Source organism: Halichoerus grypus, chromosome X, assembly GCF_964656455.1.
Source record: "Halichoerus grypus chromosome X, mHalGry1.hap1.1, whole genome shotgun sequence".
NCBI classification, from domain to species: domain Eukaryota; kingdom Metazoa; phylum Chordata; class Mammalia; order Carnivora; family Phocidae; genus Halichoerus; species Halichoerus grypus.
In genome coordinates this window covers 124,138,513-124,164,354 of record NC_135727.1, presented here as the reverse complement: position 1 = coordinate 124,164,354, position 25,842 = coordinate 124,138,513, and the positions used below count along the sequence as shown (strand labels likewise).

General features: G+C 45.8%; 1 protein-coding gene across 1 annotated transcript in view; it reads right to left on the bottom strand.

The window, feature by feature from the left end:
- The window catches only part of ARHGAP6 (Rho GTPase activating protein 6), a 242,810-nt gene extending 227,361 nt beyond the window's left edge, over positions 1-15,449 (bottom strand). The window contains exon 1 of the mRNA XM_078065257.1: positions 14,850-15,449. Coding sequence (XP_077921383.1) covers positions 14,850-14,894 — 45 coding nt within the window. The 5' untranslated portion in view covers positions 14,895-15,449. The remainder of the gene's footprint in view (positions 1-14,849) is intronic.
- Between the last annotated feature and the right edge of the window lie 10,393 nt (positions 15,450-25,842).

Here is a 25,842-nt window from a genome sequence, read left to right as displayed (position 1 = left end):
TTTGGTAAAGTTTCGAGACGTTAAACTCTCTTTAAAGATATTCTGAAAAGTTTTGACTAGTCAAAGAGCCACCAGCTTTCTTAGCAACCTGGTAATATGAGCAGTTCACAGTCGATCATAGATCTGTGGTTTTCAGGAACGCTTATTGAGATCTTTTAATTTAATTAACAAAATAACAAAATTCTTATCATGGGGAGTTAGAAGTTGACCCCCCCCCCCGCCATGTAATACATACGCTATAGTCCTCGAGAAAATATTGTTCCCAAATTGCCTTTCTCTATTAATGAATTGACCACTGGTCAACATGACAAATATATGAAATTGAGTCATTTCCACATAATTCTCCAGCCCAGCACAACTGTGCAAGTAGATAAATCATGTTTCGTTTTGGGTTTGTACCACCCAGTTACTGCCGTGAAACACAACACCCTTCTTCAGGCCAATCCACGGCCTTCTGAGAACAGCCTCCACAGGCCACAGGTGGCCAGTTTCAGAGTCTAGTACACTGGCTCTCACAAGGGTGCTGACCTGCTTTCTATTTTCAACTGGAATTTCCTCCCCTGGGGTCATTTGATCCCCACCTTGTGGGGCATTTTCCTGGTTCCCTATTCGGTGCCCCACCTTGCCCCCCACTTTGGAACTGACAAGAATTCCAGGCCCATCCTCCTGTGGAGTCCAATGACAAGATGACTCACAGACGTTATGCTTTGTATCTGGTGGGAACCCGGTTTTGTGAGCCTCCCAAGCTCCTCTTAGGAGACACCAAGGTGACATTTACTCAGGAAGCTGCTGAGATCTAAGACAAGACCTGCAGGAAATGATAGCGGGAGGCCATGTTGTAGGGGCTAACGCTGTAAAGACATCTCCATTCAAAGGTCACAAGAATGTGGAAGAGTGAGCCAAGAGAAACATCACAAAGCATAAGAGGGGGTCACATCCCTTGGCCAAACACAGGCTGCAATGGCAGGACTGAGAGCTCTCTCCCCACACACCTCTTGTGGCTAAGCGCTCAGCGAGCACTGCAGAGTTTAATGAACGGGGCAGTGGTGTTTTAAGGGTCAGCCCTCGGAGGCCCTTTACATTCTTTCCTCTGAGGGAGTTCTGGATACACTAATGTAAAAATCTCCAATGCAAAACAAGAGGGGCCAGCATTTTAAACCAATGAGTAAATGACATTTTTCAGAGTTCAATCCTCAACTTTGAACTGGTAAGAACAGTAATGCTCATGAAAATGATTCTGCCTAGAATATTTACAAGATAAGCCATTAAAAAAAATATTACGTTCAACTTAAAAATTCCAAAGGGTTTTCTGGTGACTTGGAATTAGAAAAGGCAGATAGGTTTCAGACACTATGAGCTGTATGTGGATGCATCGTGCTTTTTATTCAAGAGGAAGCCTGAGAGTAGAAACTAGGTATTATCCTTTTTTGAAATTTTCCTTGAGCGCTGGACACATACCGGCAGATAAATGAATGTTCCATCTTATTTTGCCTTCATCTGAATATTCCCGGAATTCTCTTCCACAAAAAGGATGTGTGTCCCCTTCCTTTTGCCTTTGTTCTTATATTAATAGTAGACCTGTCTATGGTATCTGTGGTAACATGAGGCATAGTTTTAGACCGGAGATCCACAAACTTTGTCAGTAAATGGCCAGATAACACACAGTGTAGGCTTTCCTGCCATCCACTCTATTGCAACCACTCAACTCTGGTGTTAGCGTGAAAGCAGCCATAACCGATACATAAATGATGGGTGTGGCTGTTTTCAATAAAACTGGATTTATGGATGCTAAAATTGGTATTGCATATAATTTTCACATGTCATAAAATCGTCTTCTTTTGATTTTTTCCCCCACTGTTTAAAAACATAATGATTATTCTGAGTTTTGTGGGCTGTAAAAAAGCAGGCAGCGGTCTGGATTTGGTCCATGGGCCATGCTTTGCTGACCCCTGATTTAGACAACTGAGTGGCTGAAATAATAGCAGGTGCTCTGCTAGGTAAAATCAACTACAGAGCAAACTGGGGGAGGAAGAAAAAAACCACCAGGATTTGGCAACTGCTCAATCAATTGATATAATGGAAGAAGACAGGGCAAAGGTTTTAAACCTCAGAGAGGAGATTTTGTGTGTATGCATTACTTCTAATTTAGCTTATCCATTTACATGTCAAAATTGATCAAATTAACCATCTAATTTCCAAAGGTTGGCTCCAGTTTGTTTGAACTGAAGGATTAAATGTATTTTTCTTCCAATTATAAATGACCTCATCTATAATTCTTCTAGGTTTTAAAACAGGAGCTGAATTTATAAATCTTTTTAAAGTGACACCAGTAAATCAAAGCAGATTAAAAAATCTCCCAGGAGGTGATTCTGAATGTTTTCCTTCTGACAGATTGAGGAACCAGAGCTGCTACACACAAGGAAACAGGGGAAGACTATAATAATATTCTGTTTAAAGGTTAATACTATTCATCCTATTTCTAAATATTCCCTTGCTATCTGTTCAGTCTATATCCAATCAATGTGGATTTGTGGGGACTGGTGCCAGTGGGATGGCCCCATCACCTTGCCTTTGTTGTCTAATTAGGTCATAAGGAAAGATACAGACCTACCCTTGGCAGAAAGAGCTCATTGACCAAATGGGAAAAAATGAGATAGATCTGCACCTTCTTCAAAACATCAGCATGTTCAGAAGAATCTGATTACATATCGTGGGAAGGTAAATGATTTGCCACCACTTCTCACCCCTCACTGCACTCACAAACTTGCCACGGCTCCATCATGGAGGCAGAGTTCTTTCCCTATCTTCTGACATTAGGTTTGGACACGTGACTCGCCTGGGCCAATGGCGGGTAGGTAGAGATGAGCGTGTGCCGGAGTCCCACCCATGGCATTAAGAATCCTTAGTCCGTTCTGCTGGTCATACTGTGCCTCCGCACTTCCCCAGGTGGGTGCTGCCCTACCAACCCGCGCCCTAGAACAAACACACGTGGAACAGAACTAATTGAGGCGCCAAGCCCTGCAGGACTAGCAGACTGACCATGGGTCAAACAGCTGAGCTCTGCCCAAGTAAGCCGACCCCAGCTGACCCACAGATCCAGGAGAATAAGTGATGGCTGTTTTAAGGCACTGAATGTCAAAGTAGCTTGTCACACAGCAATAGTGTGGCCATAGCTAACCAACAGGAAGAGACGATTCTACATTTTAGTCAACAGAACTACACAGTCAAGCACCATTTTGGGTGTCTGTATGCATCTGCATGCCAGGGGTTCTAGATTTCATTTCTTTTTAAAGATATACAAAATAAAAAAGTGTACCCTGGTGCAGAAATCCCATGGAGGGCCCTACACTTCTTCACATCCAGGTTCTCCTTAGACTCCCTACAACGGTGATATGAGGAACCACCATGGTAACGATGGCATGACCTGCCTACCTAATTAAAAGCCACAGGTTGGTCTAAGAATGTCTAGATTTTAAAAAATAGTCTCCTTTTCCAATAAAGATCAAGGCAAATCACATAGTAACACTCGGCAGTCACTGAAGCATCCAATAAGAGTGAGCCTATGTTTGCAGAATCACAGAGCATCAGCACTTTTTACACCTTTTTTTTTAAATACTGGGAACCAAATAAATGCAGGAAGTCTTTATAACTGTGTCCCGATGATAAGGTTTCACTCTGCAGCCATCCTGAATAAAAACAGCTATTAAGGGTTGTTGTTTGTTTTTTTTTTTTTTTTGAAACGGCTAATCTTCATAAGGTTCAAACTTTTCCCCAAGAGAGGTCTATGAACCACCACTCCCTCTGAAATGAATGAGTAAAAATGCATGTGTATCATGAAGGCCAGGGTTTACATAACCCTTGTGCTGCACAGAGCACAAGTGGGTCATGGCTATAGCAAGTGCATGCGGGGTGTGTGTTTCTCCTTGCTCAGAAAGACTCGTGGAGGGCAGAGTGCCAGCTCTCATGTACCTTTTCCAGGCTGCTGCAAGTTCACCCATGCGGCTGTCATTCCTGAAATGGATGTTCCATCAGAACAGCCATGCAGAGAGGGAGCACGGGGCCTCCGTGCAGGAGCTAAAAAAGCCTGTGGTGTTTCGATCAAAAGCCCTTTGCGAGAGAAAACACAAGAGTTGCAATGACAAAATTACCACCGTGCTCAGGTAAAAATACCAAACAGGATGTTCTTTATTTGCGGTTGTATATATTACTAACAACAAGAATACAAAAATCCTCTCTGATCTCATTCTCATTTCACTTTCTCCTGTTACGTTTCTGGATGGTTTGGGCATAAATGATGAGTGAAGACAGGCATGTTGCCACTGTGAGACGCCTGGGTGGCTCAGTCGGTTGCTCGTCCGACTCTTGGTTTCGGCTCAGGTCATGATCTCAGGGTCCTGAGATCGAGCCCTGCGTCGGGCTCCTCGATGGGCATGGAGCCTGCTTGGGATTCTCTCTCTCCCTCTTCCTCTGCCCTCCCCCTCCGCCCCCCTAAAAAAAAAGAAGAAGAAAAGAAGAAAAGGAATGTTGCGATTGTGCTGGAAGGACAGATGGGGTCATTTAAGAGGTGTCATTTTATGGAGAACAGGTGAGGGGCTGCCTGGATTAGAGATGGGGGTAAGATGCAGTATGGGTGTCACCACAAAGGGGTAGCATGAAGGAGTTCTTTTGGGGTGGTGGAACAGTTCTGTATCTTGAATGGCGGATATGCCCGTCTGTACACGGAAAACAATTGCATGGTACTATTCTCTCTCTCTCTCTCACTCACTCACATGTACCCAAAGGAATGCACGTCAAAAACTGATGAGATGTGGGGGCGCCTGGGTGGCTCAGTTGGTTAAGCGACTGCCTTCGGCTCAGGTCATGATCCTGGAGTCCCGGGATCAAGTCCCGCATCGGGCTCCCTGCTCGGCAGGGAGTCTGCTTCTCCCTCTGACCCTCTCATGCTCTCTCTGTCTCATTCTCTCTCTCAAATAAATAAATAAAATCTTTAAAAAAAAAAAAAAACTGATGAGATGTGAACAAGGTCTGTAGACAAGTTAATAGAAATGCACTGGTGTCAAAGTCCTGGGTGTGATATTGTACCCTAGGTATGTAGGAAGCTATCATTCACAGAAGCTGGGTAAAGGGTGCCGGGATATCTCGGTCGCATTTTTGCAACTTCCTTTGAGTCTACAGTTATTACAAAATGAGAGTTTTAAAAGTATCATCTTGGGGCGCCGAGGTGGCTCAGTCATTAAGCGTCTACCTTCGGCTCAGGTCATGATCCCAGGGTCCTGGGATCGAGCCCCGCATCGGGCTCCCTGCTCCGCGGGAAGCCTGCTTCTCCCTCTCCCACTCCCCCTGCTTGCGTTCTGTCTCTCGCTCTGTCTCTTTCTGTCAAATAAATAAAATCTTTAAAAAAAAAAAAAGCATCACCTTAAAGCTATGGTCTCAAGCCCATTGCATTTTAGCCATCAGCCACTGTGCAGTGGTTCAAGCACTGAGACTCGACAGTCAAAGAGACAAGGATTTGAGTCCTAGTCCCACTACTTAACTTACTAGCCGTGTGACCTTGAAACGTCTAAACTCGGTCCCTCAGTTTCCTCATCTTTTAAACAGAGATGATATTAGGACCTACCTTACAGGGTTCTCTTAAGGATTAAATAATGTAGAATGTCAAGGGCTCGTGGGAAGCATTCAATAAATACTGGCTGGTATTATTACGTTAAGTCTGCCTAATTATTTCTAAGAGCTCTAAGTCATTAATTAATTTTGCCGGCATTCAAGCACATACCAAGTGTCAGGTCCATGCTACCTGTGGCCAAGGATGTGGAGTCCAGATACGCCCCTGGTCCTAGCCTCTGCCCCTTGGGATTTTTCAGTTCTGTCATGAATATGGTGTTTAAAGAAGCAATTACAAGCAAGGTGGATGTTATGAAAGTGGATACACAGGGGCCTCAGCAGGGAACTAACTTAGGAATGAGAGGCACTTTCTGCAGTCAGGGTTGAAACGGTAGTTTTCTCTCTGCTAAGTTAACTGGAGTTAACAGGGTGGTTAAACCGTAGTCCTCACTTGCAACCACTCCTCACCCACCAGAGAGAAATGAGAATAACTTTTCATGAAAGCACGGATCAACCCATTTTGATGTATAACATTAAGGATTCAAACTCTGTACCCATCGACCAGAAAAAGAGCCACACCAATTCTTCCTTTTTCATTGTTTGGGAAATAAATTACGTTAGACTATTCCAATGGGCATATAGGGGAAAAACTGATTATAGTTTAAATTTATATTAAGAAATTTAGACCAAAGTATTTTTGAATCAAGTACAGAGCTTCTCAATATGAAATTCACTACAATACATATGTAAAATATATCATGGTATAATAAGTGAAGAGAGAGTACTTTAATAGGCTTGTAATATGAATATTTTTAAAGACATGCACATCACATATGGATGCAGCTGGCATAACACATTACTCGTTTAAATGTGGTCATTGAAACAACCCACAGGGGAGAGAAAAGAGACATTCTAAGCAATCTGAAAATCTTCCATATACTTAGGAATTTAGGGTCTTTCACAGTGTAAGTAAACCCCAAAGAAAACTGAACATGCATAGGATGAGTTTTATGTTTGCAAACTCTCCCCTCCTGCTTCTGCCAAAACAAAACAAAAACTTCCGCCCATCTCTCTGCTGGCCTGTGTCCTGTGAGGCTGATCCCCATGGACTGCCTCTCAGTGGATGGGCTGGGCTTGGTACTAGAAAGGGGAGATGAGAGAGCAGGAAGACCAACAGGTCAGGGTACTCCTCGTCCCACCCCATCCCTGCTTCTCCATATTCTGCCCTTGCTGCAATCCTCTCTGGGTACATTTCCGGGGCTCCTTCGGCTGAGGTTGGAAGTCACGGGGTTCTGGTAACCCCGGCCCTTCCCGGTGCCCACAGGGTAACAGCTTCCCGTGCTGCTAAGGCTTCGTGCTGCACCACCCCCTTTGGGGTTCCCTTAAACTTACTGACACATCAGGGATAGTTCGTTCCTGAAGCGAAGTCTGTTCGGGTGCGCCATCTTCCTCCTGAGCTAAGGTGGGGGAATGCCTCATCTTTTGAGATCAGTGTTTTACATTTTGCTTAGACCATCAAAGTGACATCATAATGGGACTATGAAGGTCATGCGCATAAATACTTACAAAAATAATACTATGTGTTACCATTTTCAAAGTCTTCCAGCAAACTCGAGATTCCATTCTCTCGCTAAACTATTATTATCCTGTGGATCTAATGCAAACAGTGCTGGAGGAATCCAGAGCGATGTCGGGGAGCTCTGCCCATGTGGAGTGGCACCCACCTGGCGCAGGGGAGCTCCGCGGCTGCACAGCCGAGGGGCTCCACATGCTGGAGGGAGGCTTTTCGCCTCTTTATTTTACTTGGACTGACTTATACGTTTCTTTACCAGATATTTCAGTCAGCTGCAGAAAGGGGTCATTCAAAAATATTTTTAAAGTTTATTCATCCGAACGTCTTCTGCTGTTTCCATGGCAACTCTTCCCCAAAGCCACAACTCCAAATTCTTCTGAAAACTTCATTTCAGAAATCTAATTTAGCTGACACTCCAAACACTCAAATTGTACTCTGAAAAATTTTTAAGTTAGAAGAGTTCAAAGAATGTGTCAAATAACCAGAGAGAAGGGGAGAAAATCCTGACCAGTTTTCATTTCAAACGGTCATGACATCTCTCAGGGAAAGAGCCTTTAGTAACGATGATCATATTTGAATGAACAAATTAGTCTTATACTTTGTGTAGAACTCATCCAAATTGAGACGTATCCCATATTTGCCTCCAAGTCGTCACCATGAGGTCGGAGAAAGCTGTACCCTAGAATGATTGGTGGGAGACCTTGTTGTTTTGTTTGATCTATCTTTCACGTTTGTAAGTATTCAGAATGTAGTTAAGAATAACACAAATCAGAAAGGTGGGTCTTTTGAAAATAACGTTAGAATCAGAAAATCTGAGAAGCTATGTTAAAGGATATGAAATTAATTGCATTCATTTGTAAACCCTGGTGGATCTTAGTCCAAAATTTTACAAGCACCTAAGACCTTGAAATCCATTTACTCCCATCATTTCGGAGCTTACAATCTAAAACAGGCCATGTAATTTCCATTCCGTCACATGGCCAGGACTTAAGAAAGGGCCCTGCAGTCCTTGTCGATGGCAAGCTAGACAGACCACCGACATACCTGCCAGGCTGGGCTGCCCGGGAGACCTCCAACCTGGATGGGACTGAGAGCAAAAAGCTACGGGGGAGCTGTCTCCCTCCTCCTTCCTTTTGCTCTTCGTTCAGGGCCTCTGCATTTTCCCCGGAGCAGGCCTGTCCATATCACATCCTCGATGAGCGGTTGCAGAATGGAAGCGGACCTTAGCTCCTCACTCACACACAGTCACGGGTCCCATGTCCATGCGTGCAGGCTTTCTGAGAATCGCTCCCATCCTACTTCGGAGATTATGATTCCTAATTTTAGACCCAGGACTAATAGATTTAATAAACTGGTACCCCAGCTCCATCAGAATAGAAGTAGCAAATTTAGACAAGGCTGTTCGACACTAATAAATCAAGAAGTCAGCTAAAGGCTGACACAGGAGAGCAGACAGGAAATGTTTAAAAACTAAGGCCCAAGATTACAAAGGGCCTCTACTCCGGGCTATTTGTTGGGTGCCTACCCCAGGCCGGGCGCCCTCGAAGCAGTGGGGCTACCGTGGGAAAAGAATGACTGGGTCATTGACCTGAACACACTTCCACATTGGTAGGGAGCGACAGACAAACGGTGAATGTGTGACAGAAGACCAAGGAGTGAGGCAAACACGAAGACAGTGGCCCGCGTGATCTAATCACGGGTGACTGAGTGAGGTCAGAAGCACTTCGCAAAGAGCACTCAGGGAAGGTGACGTTTTCTCTCGCAGTTTGGAGGGCACGATAAAAGCCTGCCGCACAAAGAACATCTCAGGCAGAACAGACAGCGAGTACAAAAGCCTCGGGTGGGAAAGAGCTGGTTGCATTCGAGGAACGGAAGGGACACTCAGGTGGCTGGGCAGTGATAAGGTGAGGGAGGGTGTTAGGGAGCAGGGTGGGGCCATGTGGGAGGACTTGGAAGGCCATGGTCATGGACGAAGAGATCGGTCTAAGTGTAATGGAAGCCAACTGGAGAGCTTTAAGCGCCGAAATGTCACAATTGCATTATCTTTTTAAAAGATCTCGCTGGTCCTACGATTGGAATATAGGGTTACCATGTTGTCTTAGTGTGGACAGCTGGGTGCTTGGATTTAGGTGACAGCAGCGGGGATGCAAAGAAGAGGATGGATTTGGAGAGCACTGCGACACAGACCTGGCAGGGCTGCCCCCGAGGCACTCTGGCCTGCGCAGCTCACCGAGCGGCTGGCCACCTACTGAGACGGGAAAGGCTGAAGGTGACACGGGCAAGGGGCAAGTGAGAAATCGGAAAGCCAGCAAGGGCTGCATGGGACGAGACAATAACGTCACAGCCAAGTTGAGACTCAAGCATACTTGGTCCAGGGTTATCACAGGGTGGGGAATGGGAGAAGTAAATCACATGAGTTCATTAGCAGAAAGGACGAGGCAAAGAGTAGTATTTGTTTTCCTACAATTGGCAGCTATGTAATGCAACATGCAAGAGGAGTTGGATTATTTATGCATTCACAGTGGTGCTTAAGAAGGGTCTTCAAGGGTGGGGGATGTAGCTTCCTAAGATGATGGGAGTGCCACAGCAAAGGGACCACATAAAGGAAAAGCTCTCAGAGCAACCAAAAAGACAGCACGTTGTGGGGTAGGGGTGGGGCCGGAAAGGGCATCCACAATTAGTAGAGCTGTGAATTAAGGGGATTCAGTAATCTCCCATTTACTTGTAACGAGCCAAACACTAGCTTTTGTGAGGAGACAGACGACAAGCAGAGAGCTACAAAGGTGAATTCTGGGCCGTGCAGCAGGTCAGTACCAGTCCTGCTCAATTTCCTAAGATGTCTACACCGGCAGCGCTGATGGATGATAACTGATGCGTATCAGCTCGGCCCTGCAACAGCGCCCAGTTCGGGGTGTCTTCAGGATTACCAAAGAATGTCCTATAATCAGCACCACTGAATTATTAAGTGAACTTAATGGCTTCAAAGTCTTTGGAAATCAAATGTTCACAGAGGGCAAATTTGGCAGCTTGCGTATTAAGACCTTAACCGTTTGCGGTAAAGAGAGGCTCGGTCTCAGGGTAGGCAGCCTAGCCCTTCCGGTGGCTTCCTTAAGGAGGGGTCACATACAGCCAGGGAATGGTCAGCGTTTAACGTTGGGGCTGTGGTCAAGAGCACAGACGGTGGGGCAATCACACCGAAGAGGAAGTGAGGTCAGCAACGGAGGAGCTCAGAAGTAGACGGGCCCGAGGGACGGGAATGGCTACACCTTGACAGCTGGACTCCCCCGGGATCAGTGTCAAGTCAGAGTCTAATCCCCCTGCTTTTCTGTCACACCTCAGTGAACAGAACACACATCACCCCACACATAGATTTATCTTAGCCAGAGGCATCGTGAAACTTCCTCCTTGTTTCCCTTTCATAGAAGGGGGATGAAAATAAGTGTGCGCCTCCAGGGAGTTGCTTCGGATGATAGTATTCGTGAGCTGCTCAAAAGTGCCTCTGATAACTTGTTCTAAAACCAAGGCTCAGCACAGTAATTCTACTGTGTAATTCTACTGAAGGAGTCACCATACTTAACTGCATGAAATTAGACCTACGCTACATGATCTTGGCAGACAATCAAGGTTTGTAATATTTTGTTTGTGGTTAATGGAAGAAAGCATACGGGGACTGTTGGGGAAGGTAGATTAATGTAATCTTTAACCCAGGCCAAGCCACCTAACTTTTTGGGATCACCAAGAGCAGGAGGTAACTGTGAAGGCCGCGATCGTGGAAACCGGGTGACCCATTACTCTGCCCCCAGGGTTTGAGCCTCTCTCTGAGCCTCTGTGTCGGCCTGTCTCTGAAGTTCTGTATGTCCCCTGAATAGTATACATAATACTCATAACATTTACCATGTTTCCTCTTTTCAGATCTTCTTGTTACACAGTAATTGTCACCTCTTCCTAAAAACATGCGTGAAAATCACACACCGCAGTGGGTCTCAAGTGGGAGCAATTTTGCCCCCCAGGGGACATCTGGCAATGTCTGGAGATATTTTTGGTCGTCACAGCTGGTGAGAAGGGGCGCTACCGGCATCTAATGTGTAGAGCCCAGGGATGCCGCGCGGGGCGGCCCCACCACAAAAAATTATCCTGCCCCAAATGTGCATGTTGCTGAGGTTAAGAAACCCTGAGAAAGACATAGAGACATGGCACTGAACTCAATAGATACCTTAAAATTTGGGTTTTGTCTATACCTGTCCAATTAAAGGGCTATTTGGCCATGCGATTCGACAATGTGGATGGTCACATTAAGTCACTGAAGGGACAATATTTGATTGTTGGTTTATTATGGTGACAGAACAGGGAGGGGGAAGTACAGCTCGGCTCACCCATCTCAATTGTCTAAATGCGTCAGACGAGCTGTGCGAAATCAGGGCACTTGGAGAGAGCACTCCATTCTGTCACCAGCTACACCCGTGCCACCTTGAGCTCCACTGCTCTAGGCTTGGGTTTCCTCGGCCACGAAACAGAAAACCTGTCTAACCCACTAGCTGGATTTGACACACACTGCGTCCAAACGCTTTGCAGCTTGTATAACGGTAATAAGGAGGGGCTTATCATGACCTGCCGTTTCTCTAAAAGTGTTGCCAGGCAATCACTGATTCACGCACATCATCCCCGACTGTCATACCCCAGCATCTCTGTGGCCCATGCAAACGAAGACCGGCTGGTTCACGGTCCAAAGTATCTCTCAGATCCCCTAACTCCTCTCCACCTCCGGCCCAGCTGCCGTCCTATGGAGGTCATTCTACTCCCCTCTCTCACTGGCCCCACCACCAGGATGCACTCTGGCTCCTGCTCACCCTCAGCTCCATCCTGGGCTCCAAGCAGATGTTCCAAAATGCAAATCTGACCAAGTCACCAAAAGGCGTCAAGGACGACACCCAGCTGGAAGGACGGAGTCACCATAAACCGAACGTGGGAAAACCGTGGGAGGAAAGGTTGGGAGGAGAACATTAGCTGCTACAGAACATTTTTGTTCTGATGATAAAAACAAGAAGACGGTGGTGCTATACTTTGGAAAAGTGTCACGTTATACAAATGGAGGATGCTCTTGTCTCTGTGAGTGTTTGTGTTTCTCTCCCGGTGACCATTATAAAAAGATGAGCAAAGTGTTCGTGGCAATTCTTAACATTTTCACTATTCAGTCGTCCCTTTAGAAAACTGACCTAATAGCTGGCACACAATAGGCACTCAACAAATGTTTGACGAATGAATAAAATGTGAGCCACTGATTTCTTACGGGCAGTCTCGCCTGGGACAAACGAAAAAGCACCGAAGGGAGAACATTAAATACTTGCCCCCTGGATTATATCTCAGGGTAGGCAAGAGCTACTGAGAACACATGAAGGGTATTTCTTTTCCAGGAAGACACAGACTAAAAAAGCCCCCAAGACCCCAGGACAATACACAGTGGGGCAGAACCATGTGGCGCAAAGGAAGTGACTATTCGTGCTAAAAGGCAAAACAAGCTTTTGGAATTACTTAAACCAGTATGGGGGAAGCAGACGAAGAGAGCAGTGTTAGAAGAGATGTTAAGCCATAGAGGGTTATGTTAATATGAAAAGCAATGGGTCACACTTCATAAAGAACATTCTTTTGACTTGGGACTGATACAGAGCTGCTGAATACTGCTGCTTTATCACCCTAAAGTATGCATGAGAAACTTCAGAGGACCCCGGGGGACTTCTTCCAACCTGAAAGCCAACAAATTCCCTCTGGAATCTTCTTTTTTATAGTCCTAAATCAGAAAACATGCATGTGGTGATCTGTGCTAGAATGAAAGGCTAGTTCATCAGCGAATCTTCAGAGCACAGGCAGAGATGTCAGCAGTAGCCTGACTCTGAGTTTGTGCTTTTAGCAGAATGAGACAGCTGAGCGAAAATAGTTTTTAGATTGTTTGGGGATGCATTTGCATAACTGAGGCAATAATCATTCGTAGAATGAATAGATTTTTTTAAAATTAAGGAACCAGTTCTCCCCTTTCCTCCTCCACCTCGTAAATGGCATAGAGACCTCAGATGGCAAATCAAAGGGCATCAGCACACAGTTCAAAATCTGGAAAAGGTGGTGGGGTAAGATGTCGACTGGGCATAATGAGCACAGACTCCAGATCCTTCAGTGCAAAGAAACCTCTGCCAAAAATGGGTTACCCTTAATACCACTTTAAAAGGAAAATCACCGCACGGCTAGTGTCTCCAAAAACGAGCATTAGTAACTTACTAGCGTCTCACTTGTCATTTCAAGGCAAGTAACTGGCAAAACTAGAGAAAGCCATCATAAGGTTCCTAGAATGTTCACCCTGTAGGGACCCTGATGATTTTCTCATTCAGGCCCTCTTTTTTTCCCCCAACCCATCAACTGAAAGGGCAGAGCTTCCAGGTTAGCCCAATGGCCCCCCAGCTGATCCAGGACCCACCCTGGCAACAAGAACCAGGACCTCTGTACCTACCACTCCTGTCCACCTCCACTCCTTTCTTTAAAAATATTTTTTTTAATGTGGAGAGCGCATTTTGGAGGACACGAATTCCAGACGGATAACTGTCAGCCTGATTTTAAATACTGACGATTCTTAACTTTTTGCCTGCTTCTCTCCGATTTTAAAGTAGCATGTATAATCTCAGCAGTGAACATCGTGTCAAGGAGAACTCAGTAAAGTAGCAGATGGCCGGACGACTGCAATGGCCCATCTCAAAACACCACATCTTACAAGTGGAAAATAAATGCCCGAAGAGTGCAGTGAGCTAACGCGGCTGCCCGCCGGCTTCCTGCAGGAGGCATTCAGAACCTTCAGGAGTAGTCCTCGTTCCTCAGAAACATCTTCCTTTTCTCTCTCTCTCTCTCTCTCTCTCTCTCAAAAATAAACTTAAGCTAGAATCTGGATTTGGTCCGTCAGTCATTCACCTTGAAATCTTGACTCCTTCTTTAAAAGAGGAAAAGCCCATGAGCTTTTAGTCTGTTGTGTCCTGCGGAGCCCCGCGCCGAAGCGCACGCGGTGCCTGGCACGCAGTAGGTCCCCAGTAAATATCTGCGGAGTATTTGAGTCAATAGGGAGGAGAGAAGCCACTGGGAGAAGACCCCCTGGCGTCCTCTCGTGTTCATCAGATAATGTGCAACAGTCTGTCCTGCTACAAACTCTGAGGGAAATGCACACCCTCTTTTCCAGAAGCAAACCGGCTGCACCCCAAAGTGCCCTGCAGCATTTTCTCCGGAGAGTCCACTAGCCGGCCACACGCTCAGATCACGGAGCAGCCCTGCCTCCCGTCCAGTTCTATTCTCGTTCCTGCAGCATATCTGACCGAAGGCTGAATGGGCGAACTGGGCCCCAGGAGCCCCATTTCTCCGCCCTGGCCATCGAGGCGGCAGCAGGGTCCAGCCTCTGGCCCCGAACGCAGTGTCCACCCCGCGGGGTAAAGGAACGCGGGCTTCAGGGGTGGGGGCTCCCATTCTAAGGTGCAGCCAAGTTTCTAAGCAGGTGACACTGGGGAGTGACGCCCGCGACACCTTCCACCCCCCTAACCCCCGACCGAGGACCTCTGGGGAGACGCGGATCCCATCAACCCCTCGCTGTCCCCTCCCAGGCCGGCCAAGTGGCGCCCCCTGTCGCCTCTGCGCGCGCCGGGACACTCACCGCGTAGTGCAGCTGCGGTTTGTCGCGGTATACCGGGTCCCCCATGTCGCCACCGAGAAGAAGTGACGGGCCCCCGCGCACAGCCTGGGGTCGAGGCGCCTCTCCGAGGTCCCCCTATTTCACCGCCATCCCGGGCCAGCCCCCGGACGCGAGCCCCGTTCCCTGCGCCTGGAGCGCGCTGCAAAGCCCGCAGGCACCAGCGTCCCGCCGAGAAGCTGACAGGGACCGGGAGGAGGTGGCGGCAGCCGCGCAGAGGAAGGAGAAGGAGGAGGTGGTGGTGGTGGTGCTGGAGGAGGAGGAGGAGGAGAGGAGGGGGAGGAGGAGGAGGAGAGGAGGGGAGCGGCCGAGTCAGATGGGATGGGCGGGCGCTTAATTCCTTCCGCTCTTGGCGGCTCCTGTCAAGGCCGCCGCCGCCTGCCGTTGGGGGCCGCAGCGACCGAGCGCGCCCACGACAGGTGTCAGGGCGGCCGGCGCTCCTACCTCCTGCCACTCCACCCCTGCCAGGCCCGTGGGACCCGGGCTGCCAGGGCTGGGGCTGCTAAAGCCCTCAACACCAGCGAGAGGGCGAGCTTGGGTTTCCAAAAAGAGCGACTTTGGCTAACTTTGAAAGGGGTGTGGGCCTGACGCTGGAAGGCGATTCGGAACCCGCTCCGGCGAGGGCGGAGTTTCGGTGTTTGGAAAGCCCTCCTTTGGGAGAGTCTCAATGGCGGGAACCCTAGGAGAGGGCAGGCCTGAGAGGGGCCAAGTAATGCAGCCTGGGGGGACTGCAGACGGGAGGAAGGCCGGGCTGGCTGCCGGCCTGACCGTGCCACTTTGGGTAAACTGAGTCCCAGAAGGCTTGCAGGACCTGGGCATGTCTGGGGAACCCCGCTGGAAGCCGGAGGCCTGGAGAATCTGCCAAAACGGCAGGACTGGTGTGGGTGCCAGGCTGGATCTGAGTTGGGGGTTGGGGGCAGGGCTCGAAGCACCGCTTTCTGTGCCATAGTTTTTAGGTGCACATCGGAAAAGGACACAGCAAGAATTTGGAAACAGAAGAAACATACACTCTTTGCAAATGCTGCCAGATGAACCAAATAATTTTTAGCACACACCGGAGGTTCACAACACCACTGAAAACTGGCCTCTGTTCTGCAATCCCTCGTGGAAGCATGCACTTTTAAATACCCCAGAGGTCCCTCCCCGCGCCTGGCATCCTGTGATTTGTGTGCAGTTTCCCACGAGCTAAGTCCAGACAAAGGCAGGGTCTGGGGCCAGAGTGGAGACTCCAGACCCAGTGAAATCCATCAATCCAAGCCCAAGAGGGGTAGCTATCCAGTGGAAGGTGGGTTTATGGGTGGCTTGTCTCCATTCTTCAGGGTTCCCACGGTACTGGACGTGGCCAGTGGCCCTTCCCCTGCTCTGTGTAGGTGTACAGGGTGGGAAGAAGGGAAATAAGATGTGTCCCCCATGTTTGAGCCCTTAGAATTTAGTTGGATGAACCACCCAACTAATAATATTTTGAAAACAATGGCATCATAATTGTAAATATGGAAATTGTAAAAAACTGGGAATCTGAAGCCAGGGGCCCAGGTATCCTGAGGAATCTACTTCTAGATAATCCCATGACCATTCATCTTTCTGGAAAACTCTAAGATTGTATCTGCTAAAGCTGATTACACGCTTGCCCTCTGATCCAGGATTTCCACTCCTAGATACGTAGAGAAATGGGTGCTAATGGCTTCCTCATGTACAAGGATATTTATAATCTTTAGGTAGAATCGCCGAAATGGAAACAATCCAGATGTCCATCAACAGCTCCGTGATGAACCAACGGTGGTCTGTCCATACAATGGGATATTACTCAGCAATGAAAGGAACAGAATACTGATGCACACAATGACATGGATTATTCTCACAAAAGTTGAGAGAAAGAAATCATACACAAAATAGGACACAATGTATGATTCTACTTATTTGTTCAGGAATTGAAATTCAAATGTTGAACTGAAATAGGCAATTGTGACCGACCTATGGCCGTAGAAGCCAGAACAGGGATAAATAAACAAGTGAAATAAATATAAACAAATAAATATCTACTACCAAGGTAGGGAGTTGGTATTGACTGGGAAGGGGGTACAAGGGAACCTTTTGGGGTGCTGGAAATGTTCTGTATCTTGATCGGTTCAACAGCTACCCAAGGACACCCATATGTAAAAATTCATTGAGCACTACAGTTCAGATTTCTGTAATTTACACCCTTCACTATGTGTATTTTATACTGCAATAACATAAAAATAAATTTAAAACCAGTCCCTTGCCCTGAACAGGAACTTACGACCAGCGTGCTGCCTGTCTTAAGAGAAAGTCGATGTTGTCCCCCTGCAGCCTGCGCTGCGCGGGTCTCCTTCCCCTCTGCTGCCTGGGGGACCAGAGCATGCCCGCTCACCTTGGAGGCCCTCTGTGCTCCCTCACACCTCCAGGCAGAGCTGGAAAAATGACGCGCTCAAGTCCCCTCGTCCCTTTCACTCTGCTCTGCTGCTGAAAGCAGCCGTTCGAGCTATGTCAGCAAAGACCCGTAGGCTAAGGCAGAGGAGCGGCATAAGCTTCGCCGTACAGCATCTTTCAGAGAATGCAGCCAGGACCAACGTAGGGACCTTCGCTTCACCGTGGTCTGTTTAGAAAGCTGAACTCTCCAGCTTTAGGATTTCGTTCTCTGTCATAGCTGGCATTAAACCTCCAAAGCTAAAAATCCCTTTCCCTACAGAAACTGATTCATTATTAATATGCATAAACAATACAAGGTGGGTCCCTGGATTTAAAAGCCTTAACCGTGGGGTGTCCGGGTGGCTCAGTCGGTTAAGCTTCTGCCTTCGGCTCAGGTCATGATCCCGGGGTTCTGGGATCGAGTCCCGCCCTGAGTCCGAGTCTGGCTCCCTGTTCAGCGGGGGGTCTGCTTCTCCCTCTCCCTCTGCCCCTCCCCCCCACTCGTGCGCGTGTGCACTCTCTCTCTCTCAGATAAATAAGTAACATTTTTAAAAAAACACCTTGGGCGCCTGGATGGCTCAGATGGTTAAGCATCTGCTTTCGGCTCAGGTCATGATCCCAGGGTCCTGGGATCGAGTCCCGCATCAGGCTCCCTGCTCAGCAGGGAGCCTGCTTCTCCCTCTGCCTCTGCCTCTCTCTCTCTCTCTCTCTCTCTCTCTCTCTCTCTCCCTGTCTCTCATGAATAAATAAATAAAATCTTTTTTAAAAAAAAGAAAAAGAAAAAAACACCTTAACCACAGTGCTTTGATCATTGCCTCTGAGTAAGCCACCTCCGTGTTAAATTGGCTCACCTCACTTTCTGTTTGTGTGCTACCTTTGAAAAATGTGTTGTCACGAAACAGCATTATCCTAAGCCAAAAATAATCCATCATTCCTGAACTGTGTGCTTACATTCTAGGAATGACTTCTGCCTGCTAGCATATTTCTTGCTAAATTGTCATTGCTAAGTCAGAGTTAAATTCTTAAGGGCAATAGAGCTGTTTTTCCGTGTTTGAAAGGTCCGGGGGGATAAGAGAAAGCATTTGAGAAAAGAAATGATCGATTCATGCTGCAAGACACTAAATTCACCTCAGAGTGAACCCTACACCTTTCCAATTCTCAGTCCGCTCGTTCAAGACTCAAGAAGGGACCTAGAAGATTGTGCAGAACTCTGAAAGTTCTATTAAATCTTAAACAATTTGAATTCCACCCATTATTTCTATTTGAATATATTTCATATTTTCAACACCACTCTAATCAAGAAGTCTTATTTGCACATCTCTGTTCCTAAGTATCCTTCCCGTATTGTTCATTTATTCACTCGGTCACTCATTCAGTAAATATTTTTAAGTGCATACAATTTGCCGGTATTGTCCTAGGTCATTTAAACTACATGTTAACATGGCAAGTGGTTTTGAAATTCAGGTTTTGTCTGTTGGGTGACCGCAGGAGATGACCCAGAGCACGTGAGACCTCCCCCAGAGAAGGCTGAAGTTCATCCCATTCACTCGTTACGTGAAGAGCCTGCATGGCTAATGTTCTCTTTTGGTTAGTCACTTTTTCAAAAAATAATAAATTGCTCTGATGTTTATCATTTCCCCCAGAGAGGACTCAAAAATAATCTCTAGGAGTTCCTCTACCAGTATCACTTTTAAGAAAAAATGTATCACCCTCAAAGTGGAATTTCCTCATCTTCCTGCCCCCCGAACGTTACAGCATTTTCAGGACTAAAGGCTGTCCTTGCCACCAGAGCACTGAAATTAAAATCCTTGTTTGCATTTACTCTGCCTGCCTATAAGCTGAGTTGACATTTTCCACACTTAGTGCCAGCCCAGGTGTGATTACTTTTTCAGGAAAACTTTACACAAACCCATGGAAGCAGATTCAACTTCAGAGTTTAGGAGGAGCTAAGGGCCCATCTGAGCACTAAAACCTATTTAGGATAGGAGGATAAGGCCCTGCTTGGAGGCCCAGCCCTGCCACAGAGTAGCTCTGAGACCCTCTTGGGTGGGCACCCCTTCCCTAAAACCCAGTGCCTACACTCTTCCATCCTACTGTCTTGTCAATCCACCTGCTAGAGTATTTTTCAAATTTTGTAATAAAAAAATTGATAACATATAATGTGCAGCTTAATGAATTATTGCAAAACACACGTCCATCATCACCATCACTGAGGTCAACAAATAGAATACTACTGGTGTCTCAGAGAGCCTCAAGTCCCTCAGCTACATTGTAACACCCTCCCCCAATCCCACTGGCAGACACTGCCCTGTATTTGATGGACTTGACTTCTTTGTTTCCCTTTTATAGCAGGATTTCTCAACCCCAGCACTGCTGACATTTGGGAACCAATAATTCTCCACTCCCCCACCAGCTTTATTGAGATATAATTAACATAAAACATTATTTAAGTTTAAAGTGTACGATATGGGGGCGCCTGGGTGGCTCAGTTGTTAAGCATCTGCCTTCAGCTCAGGTCATGGTCCCAGGGTCCTGGGATCGAGCCCCGCATCGGGCTCCCTGCTCAGCGGGAAGCCTGCTTCTCCCTCTCCCACTCCCCCTGCTTCTGTTCCCTCTCTCGCTGTGTTTCTCTCTCTCTGTCAAATAAATAAATAAAATCTTTAAAAAAAATAAAGTGTATGATATGATAATCTGATACATGCCTATACTGTGAAATAATGACCACAATAAGGTGAGTTCATACTTCCATCACCTCACATAGTTACCGCATCTTGTGTGTGTGGTGAGAACATTTAAGATCTATTCTCTTAGAAACTTACAAGTATACAATATAGTATTGTTAATTACAGTCACCATACCGTACACTAGATCCCCAGAATTTATTCATCTTATAACTGGAAGTTTGTACCATTTGACCATCATCTCCTCATTTCCCCCATCCCAGGCAACCACCATTCTACTCTCTGTTTCTATGAATGTTTGTCTTTTTTTTAGATTCCACATATAAATGAGATCATCAGTATTTGTCTTTCTCTGACTTATTTCATTTAGCACAATGCCCTCGAGGTCCATCCATGTTGTCGCCAATGGTAGGATTTCCTTTTGCTGTGGCCGAAATATGTGTATGTATACACACACACACACACACACATGCACACACACACACACACACACGAGAGAGGGAGAGGGAGAGACAGAGACAGAGAGAGAAAGACGGAGAGAGAGAGACGGGGGTGGGGGGAGAGGTGGCACATCTTTTTTATCCATTTATCTGCAGATAGATACTTAGGTTGTTTTCATATCTTGGCTGTTGTAAATAATACTACAATGAACATGGGAGGGCAGATACGTCTTTGAGATCCTAACTCCAATCCTTTTGGATATACACCCAGAAGTGGGATTGCTGGATCATACAGTAGTTCTATTTTTAATTTTTAATTTGTTAAGGAACTTCCATACCATTTTCCACAGGGGCTGCACCAATTTACATTCCTACCAACAGTGCGCTAGGGTTCCCTTTTCTCCACATCCTCGCCAACACTTGCTATCACTTGTCTTTTTGATAAAAGCCACCCTGACAGGTGAAGTGATATCTTCTTGTGGTTTTGATTTGCGTTTCCCTGATGATGAGTGATGTTGACCACTTTTTCATGTGTCTGTTGGCCATCTGGATGTCTTCATTGGAAAGATGTCTATTCCGGTCCTTTGCCTGTTTTTAAATTGGATTATTTGGGTTTGTCTTGTTTTTGTTTTGCTATTGAGTTATTTCGCTATTAACTCTTCATCAGATACACGGTTTGCAGATATTTTCTCCCATTTCTTCTGCCTTTTCGTTTTCTTGATTGCTTCTTTTGCTGGGCAGAAGCTTTTCCCTTTGATGTCATCCCACTTATTTATTTTTGCTTTTGTTTCTCGTAGCTTTGGTCTCATCCTGACAATTCCTCACTGTGGAGGCTGTCCTCCAGACTGTAGGCTGCTTAGCAGCATCCCCGGCCTCCACCCACTGGATGCCAGCATTACCTCCCTCCCCCAACTGTGACAACCAAAAATGTCTCCAGACATTGACAAATACCCCCTGGGGTGGGGAGCAAGATCACCCCTGTTTTGAGAACCATTGCTTTTTTAGGAAGTTCAACATCCATAAATAGTAGACCTCAGCGTTGCTGGTTTTCTTACTTTATATAAATGATTCCTAAGAATGTTTTATTACATGTGGCTTCTTTTACTCAACATCATGTTTTTAAGGTTCTTCCATGTCGTATGTAGCCATAGTTTATTCATTCCCATTGCTGTCCAGTATTTCATTGAATGTGTTTACCACTGTTTATCTTTTCAATGGTGATGGACATTTGTGCCCTTTCCAGTTTGGGACTACTGAAAACCATACTGCTTGAACATCCTTACACATACCTCCTTGGGCACAAGCATATGCGTTTTTATAGGGTGCAGACCTAGAAACAGACTCGCTAGGTCATAGGTATGCATGTCTTTAACTTTACTGGACAATGCCCAATAATTTTCTGAACTGATTGTACCAATTCGAATCTTTATTTACACTACAGTATAAATAGACTGAACATAGTTTATATAACGACTGAACATAGTTTAGAGTTGTCTCTCTCCTAGGTTTTCTCATGGGGCTACAAAGATAAAATTCAGGAAATCAAACTCTAGGATCAGGAAGGAGAGATGCGGAAGAAGCTTAAGATCTCCTTTGTCCCAAATCACATGTGTCCTTAAGTGAAGACATTACCAGCCCTGCTAGGGTCATGCCATTGCTGACTCCATCCACACATACAGGTCAAAGCAATGGATACATCAGTTATGCCTTTGAGGGAAGACATTTTATTTTGCAGAAGTTCAGTATACTGGGGGGGACAGTATCTCAGCAACCCAACTGTAAACAGAAGTGCCACTGATGGAATTACCATTTTGTTCCATAGCCATAATTTCTCCCCTTCTTCTTAACTCTAACAGGGATGTGTAGATGGGAGGGATCCACGGAAGAATAAGGGGTCTCATTCCTTTCTCCAGGTAAGCTAGAGAGAGACAACCCCCAGCCTGAAGACACACCTGGTCCCAAGACCAGTGAATGAGGAATTCCTGGGGGTGCTGGGAATGGTGCCTAGAGCTGTGGTGACATAGGACAGAGAAGAAAGAGAAGAATGCCCTGGCATCCCCTACTACTCTTGCCTTCAGCCTTGATTCCTACTACAAAGAATATCAAGAAGTTATACATCGTGACCAGCACTGGGTGTTACACGCAACTGATGAGTCATTGAACATTACATCCAAAACTAATGATGTACTATGTACTGGCCAACTGAATTTAAATTTAAAAAATTAAAAAAAAAAAAAAAGAAGTTATACATCAGCCAGAACTGACGATGTGATGGTTTGTGAATGCAGGGGAAAAAGACAAGGGAGGGAAGGTGAGGATAAAGTGACCATTAAAATAGGTTCAGCTTGATATCACTGGTTTGTCCTTTTCCTGCCATTTTGATATTTTCACTGAAGAACTGCTGCTACTCGATGTCAGGGAGCCAGGGAAAGTGCCCTTCGAAAGTATCCAGAGAGAGATGTTTCTAAAATAAATTTTCTATTCAAGGGTCAGTAGACAAAAAGAGGAGGCTGCAATCCCTCTGGTTATGGCTTCCCAAAAAAACAGTGTGAGAATCAGGAAACTGCTTTTCATTATATCCGTCATCAAATGTTAATCTATTGCCTTTGCACAACCAATTATAACCTCCTCTCTTCCACGTGGTGCTGCAAGCATGGCAAGCCTACAGAATGCTCATCACCACCCCAATGCTGCAGGTGCTGGGATTATTATTTGAAGCAATAACAATTCCACTAATTATTGAGCATGTACGTCACTGGTCCTTTGTTCAACTAGATGCTTTGCGAATAGCAAATCTGGATCCTTGGAATAATAGTGTGAGGAAAGTATGATTATCCCCATTTTCTTCATGAGGGTTATTAACTTGCTTTGCACATCTGGTAAATGGCGGAGTTGAGATGTAAATGAAAGTTGGGTCCATATCTCTTTGCGGACCATTCCGGTACAGCAGAGACTCTCTTTGATAAGGCAGACTCACCTCTTAGATGACTATGGGGCCTTCTTGTAAAATGGGGTCGGACCCCACCAATGCCTCAGCCATATCTCCTAGGACAGTAGCTCTTTTTCCCCCCAAAGGGACACTTGGCAATGTCTGGAGACATTTTTGGTTGTCACAAAATGTGTATGTGGGTGGGGGTTGCCACTTGTGGCCAGTGGTAGAAGCCAGGGATGCTGCCAAACATCCTACAATGTGCAGGATGCCCACCCCGCAAACAAAGAACTATCCTGTCAAAAATGTCAAGAGTGCCAAGGTTGAGAAACCCTCCACAGCCATAAGAAATCCATTCTTTAATAATTTCCACTTAGTAGTGCAACCCACACCAACAACAACTTTTCTTTCAGTGGTGTGGGTAATGCTTCACCCGAGAAAACAAGGAGAAATATCCTCAGAACAGAAGAGTAGGGAGGAGCAATGGGACTTACACACAAGCGGGTCTCCAGGCAATACCGCATGTTGAAAGGCTAATAGGCAGGGTAAAAATTGGCCATTTGTGTGACCTAACAGACAGCTATGGGGTCCTTTGGAGCACTTGACTAGTCATGCAGCGAAACCACTGTTAAAACCTCAAAAACCCCTCATTTCAGAGGCTCAGCAATATTATGAATGATGGCACCTGGCATTACTCCGATGCCTGGAGCTTTCAAAGCAATTTCACAGGGAACAGTGTCCATCCCCCTCCTTAATCTATTTTGCGATTATGATTTTCTTTTTTCATAGGGAGCGGGACATATAAGGCAAATATTAAGAATCTGTTGCCAGAAGTGTAATAAAATGTGGAGAATGAAACAGAGTGCCCTTTGCTTGCCAAGTCACCTCAACCTGTCTGTATCACATTAATCCACCAAATAGGGAGGATGGGCCAGCAAGTTCCTGATCTCCAAGAAATGCTTGAGCACCAACAGTTCAACAGGGCCTTCACTGCCTTGCTATGCAATGAGAGCCAACCAAAGAAAACAGCTCCAACCTTAATTTCTTGATTTGTTTTCTTTGGGACCATGCTTTATAAAAGTGGTTCTCAACTAGGGGCAAGGCAATTTTGTCCCTCAGGGCATATTTGGCAATGTCTGGAGAGGTTTTTTTTGTGGGGGGAGCATGAAGTGCTACTAGTATTTAATGGATAGATGCCAGGGATGCTGCTAAACATCCCACAATGAACAAGATACACCCCCCCCCACACACACACACACCCGCTCCCACCCCGCCAACACACACATACACAGCAAAGAATGTTCTGGCCCTAAATACCAGTAGGGTCAAGGTTAAGGAAACCCTACTTTATAGATAAAATTGTTCTAGTCAAAATAATCCTAATACAACAGAATCTAAGCATCAGACTAGGACATTTTCATTATTTCAATTTTAATTGCAATCCTTCTTCACGTTCATAACATAACATATATGGACAGATATGACCTGGAGAGATTGTAAGATTTCTTCTCCCTTCCAGCAGAACATAGGACAAGAGGAAAAGAGATCAGAAATAAACAGCTAATCAGTGTTTCTGAAAGTATGGTCTTTAGGACCACATACATTAAAATCACTTGGCAGGGGATACTTTAAAAAAAAAAAAGAAGATTGTGATGACCTCCCCAAAACACAATGAATCAGAATCTCTTGGAGCACCACCTCGGGACTGACATTTTTAGCAACGTACAACAACACAGTTGGAAAACCATTGATGCCATGGTAGTAAGATGCAGAGACTAATGCCTAGAAAGGCCAAATGACTTGTTCAAGATCATGCAGCTAGCATGAGACAACATCAGAACTCACCCTGCCCTCTGGACTGAATGTTAAAGGAAGGTAGAAAACATTCCTAATTCCATGACTAACAAGCCAGACTCAGATCCATTTGTAGTTATTAAAGAGTAAATGAACGTAACATTTGGCCCAGTGCAGTATTACCTGGAGGCTGCTAAGTGACTTGCTATATTTTTCCTGTGATTTTGTCAGGTTTTCTCCCCACTGTCTTTGTGACTAACGGTAAAAAGACTACTACACATGACTTCTTTCAAAGCTCTTAGGATAACTGAGCTCCATTAAACTTTATTTTTCAAAACCATGGAATTCCTTTTTCTCACATGAAAATGTCAAAAAATGACAAATGTGTATAAATCACATAAATTATTCGTCCTTTTAGATTTTCCAAAGGGAAAATCCCTTCAGAGTCTATTGAAAAACCTTCCCACCTAGAAATAATCCCCTGTCCCCCATCTTAGCAAAATAAAGTTGCCAGCCACTATTTCCCTACGGTTGATGGGAAAGTCTGAGATTTGGAACAAAGGAAAGCTGGTTTGTACATCATAACAGACAATGTGACAACTTCAAGGCTATCAGTTTGCATTTCTGTAACTCCCATTTTTACAGTGGAATGATCGAAAGAACAAAGAAAATTCAGTCTGTGAGAG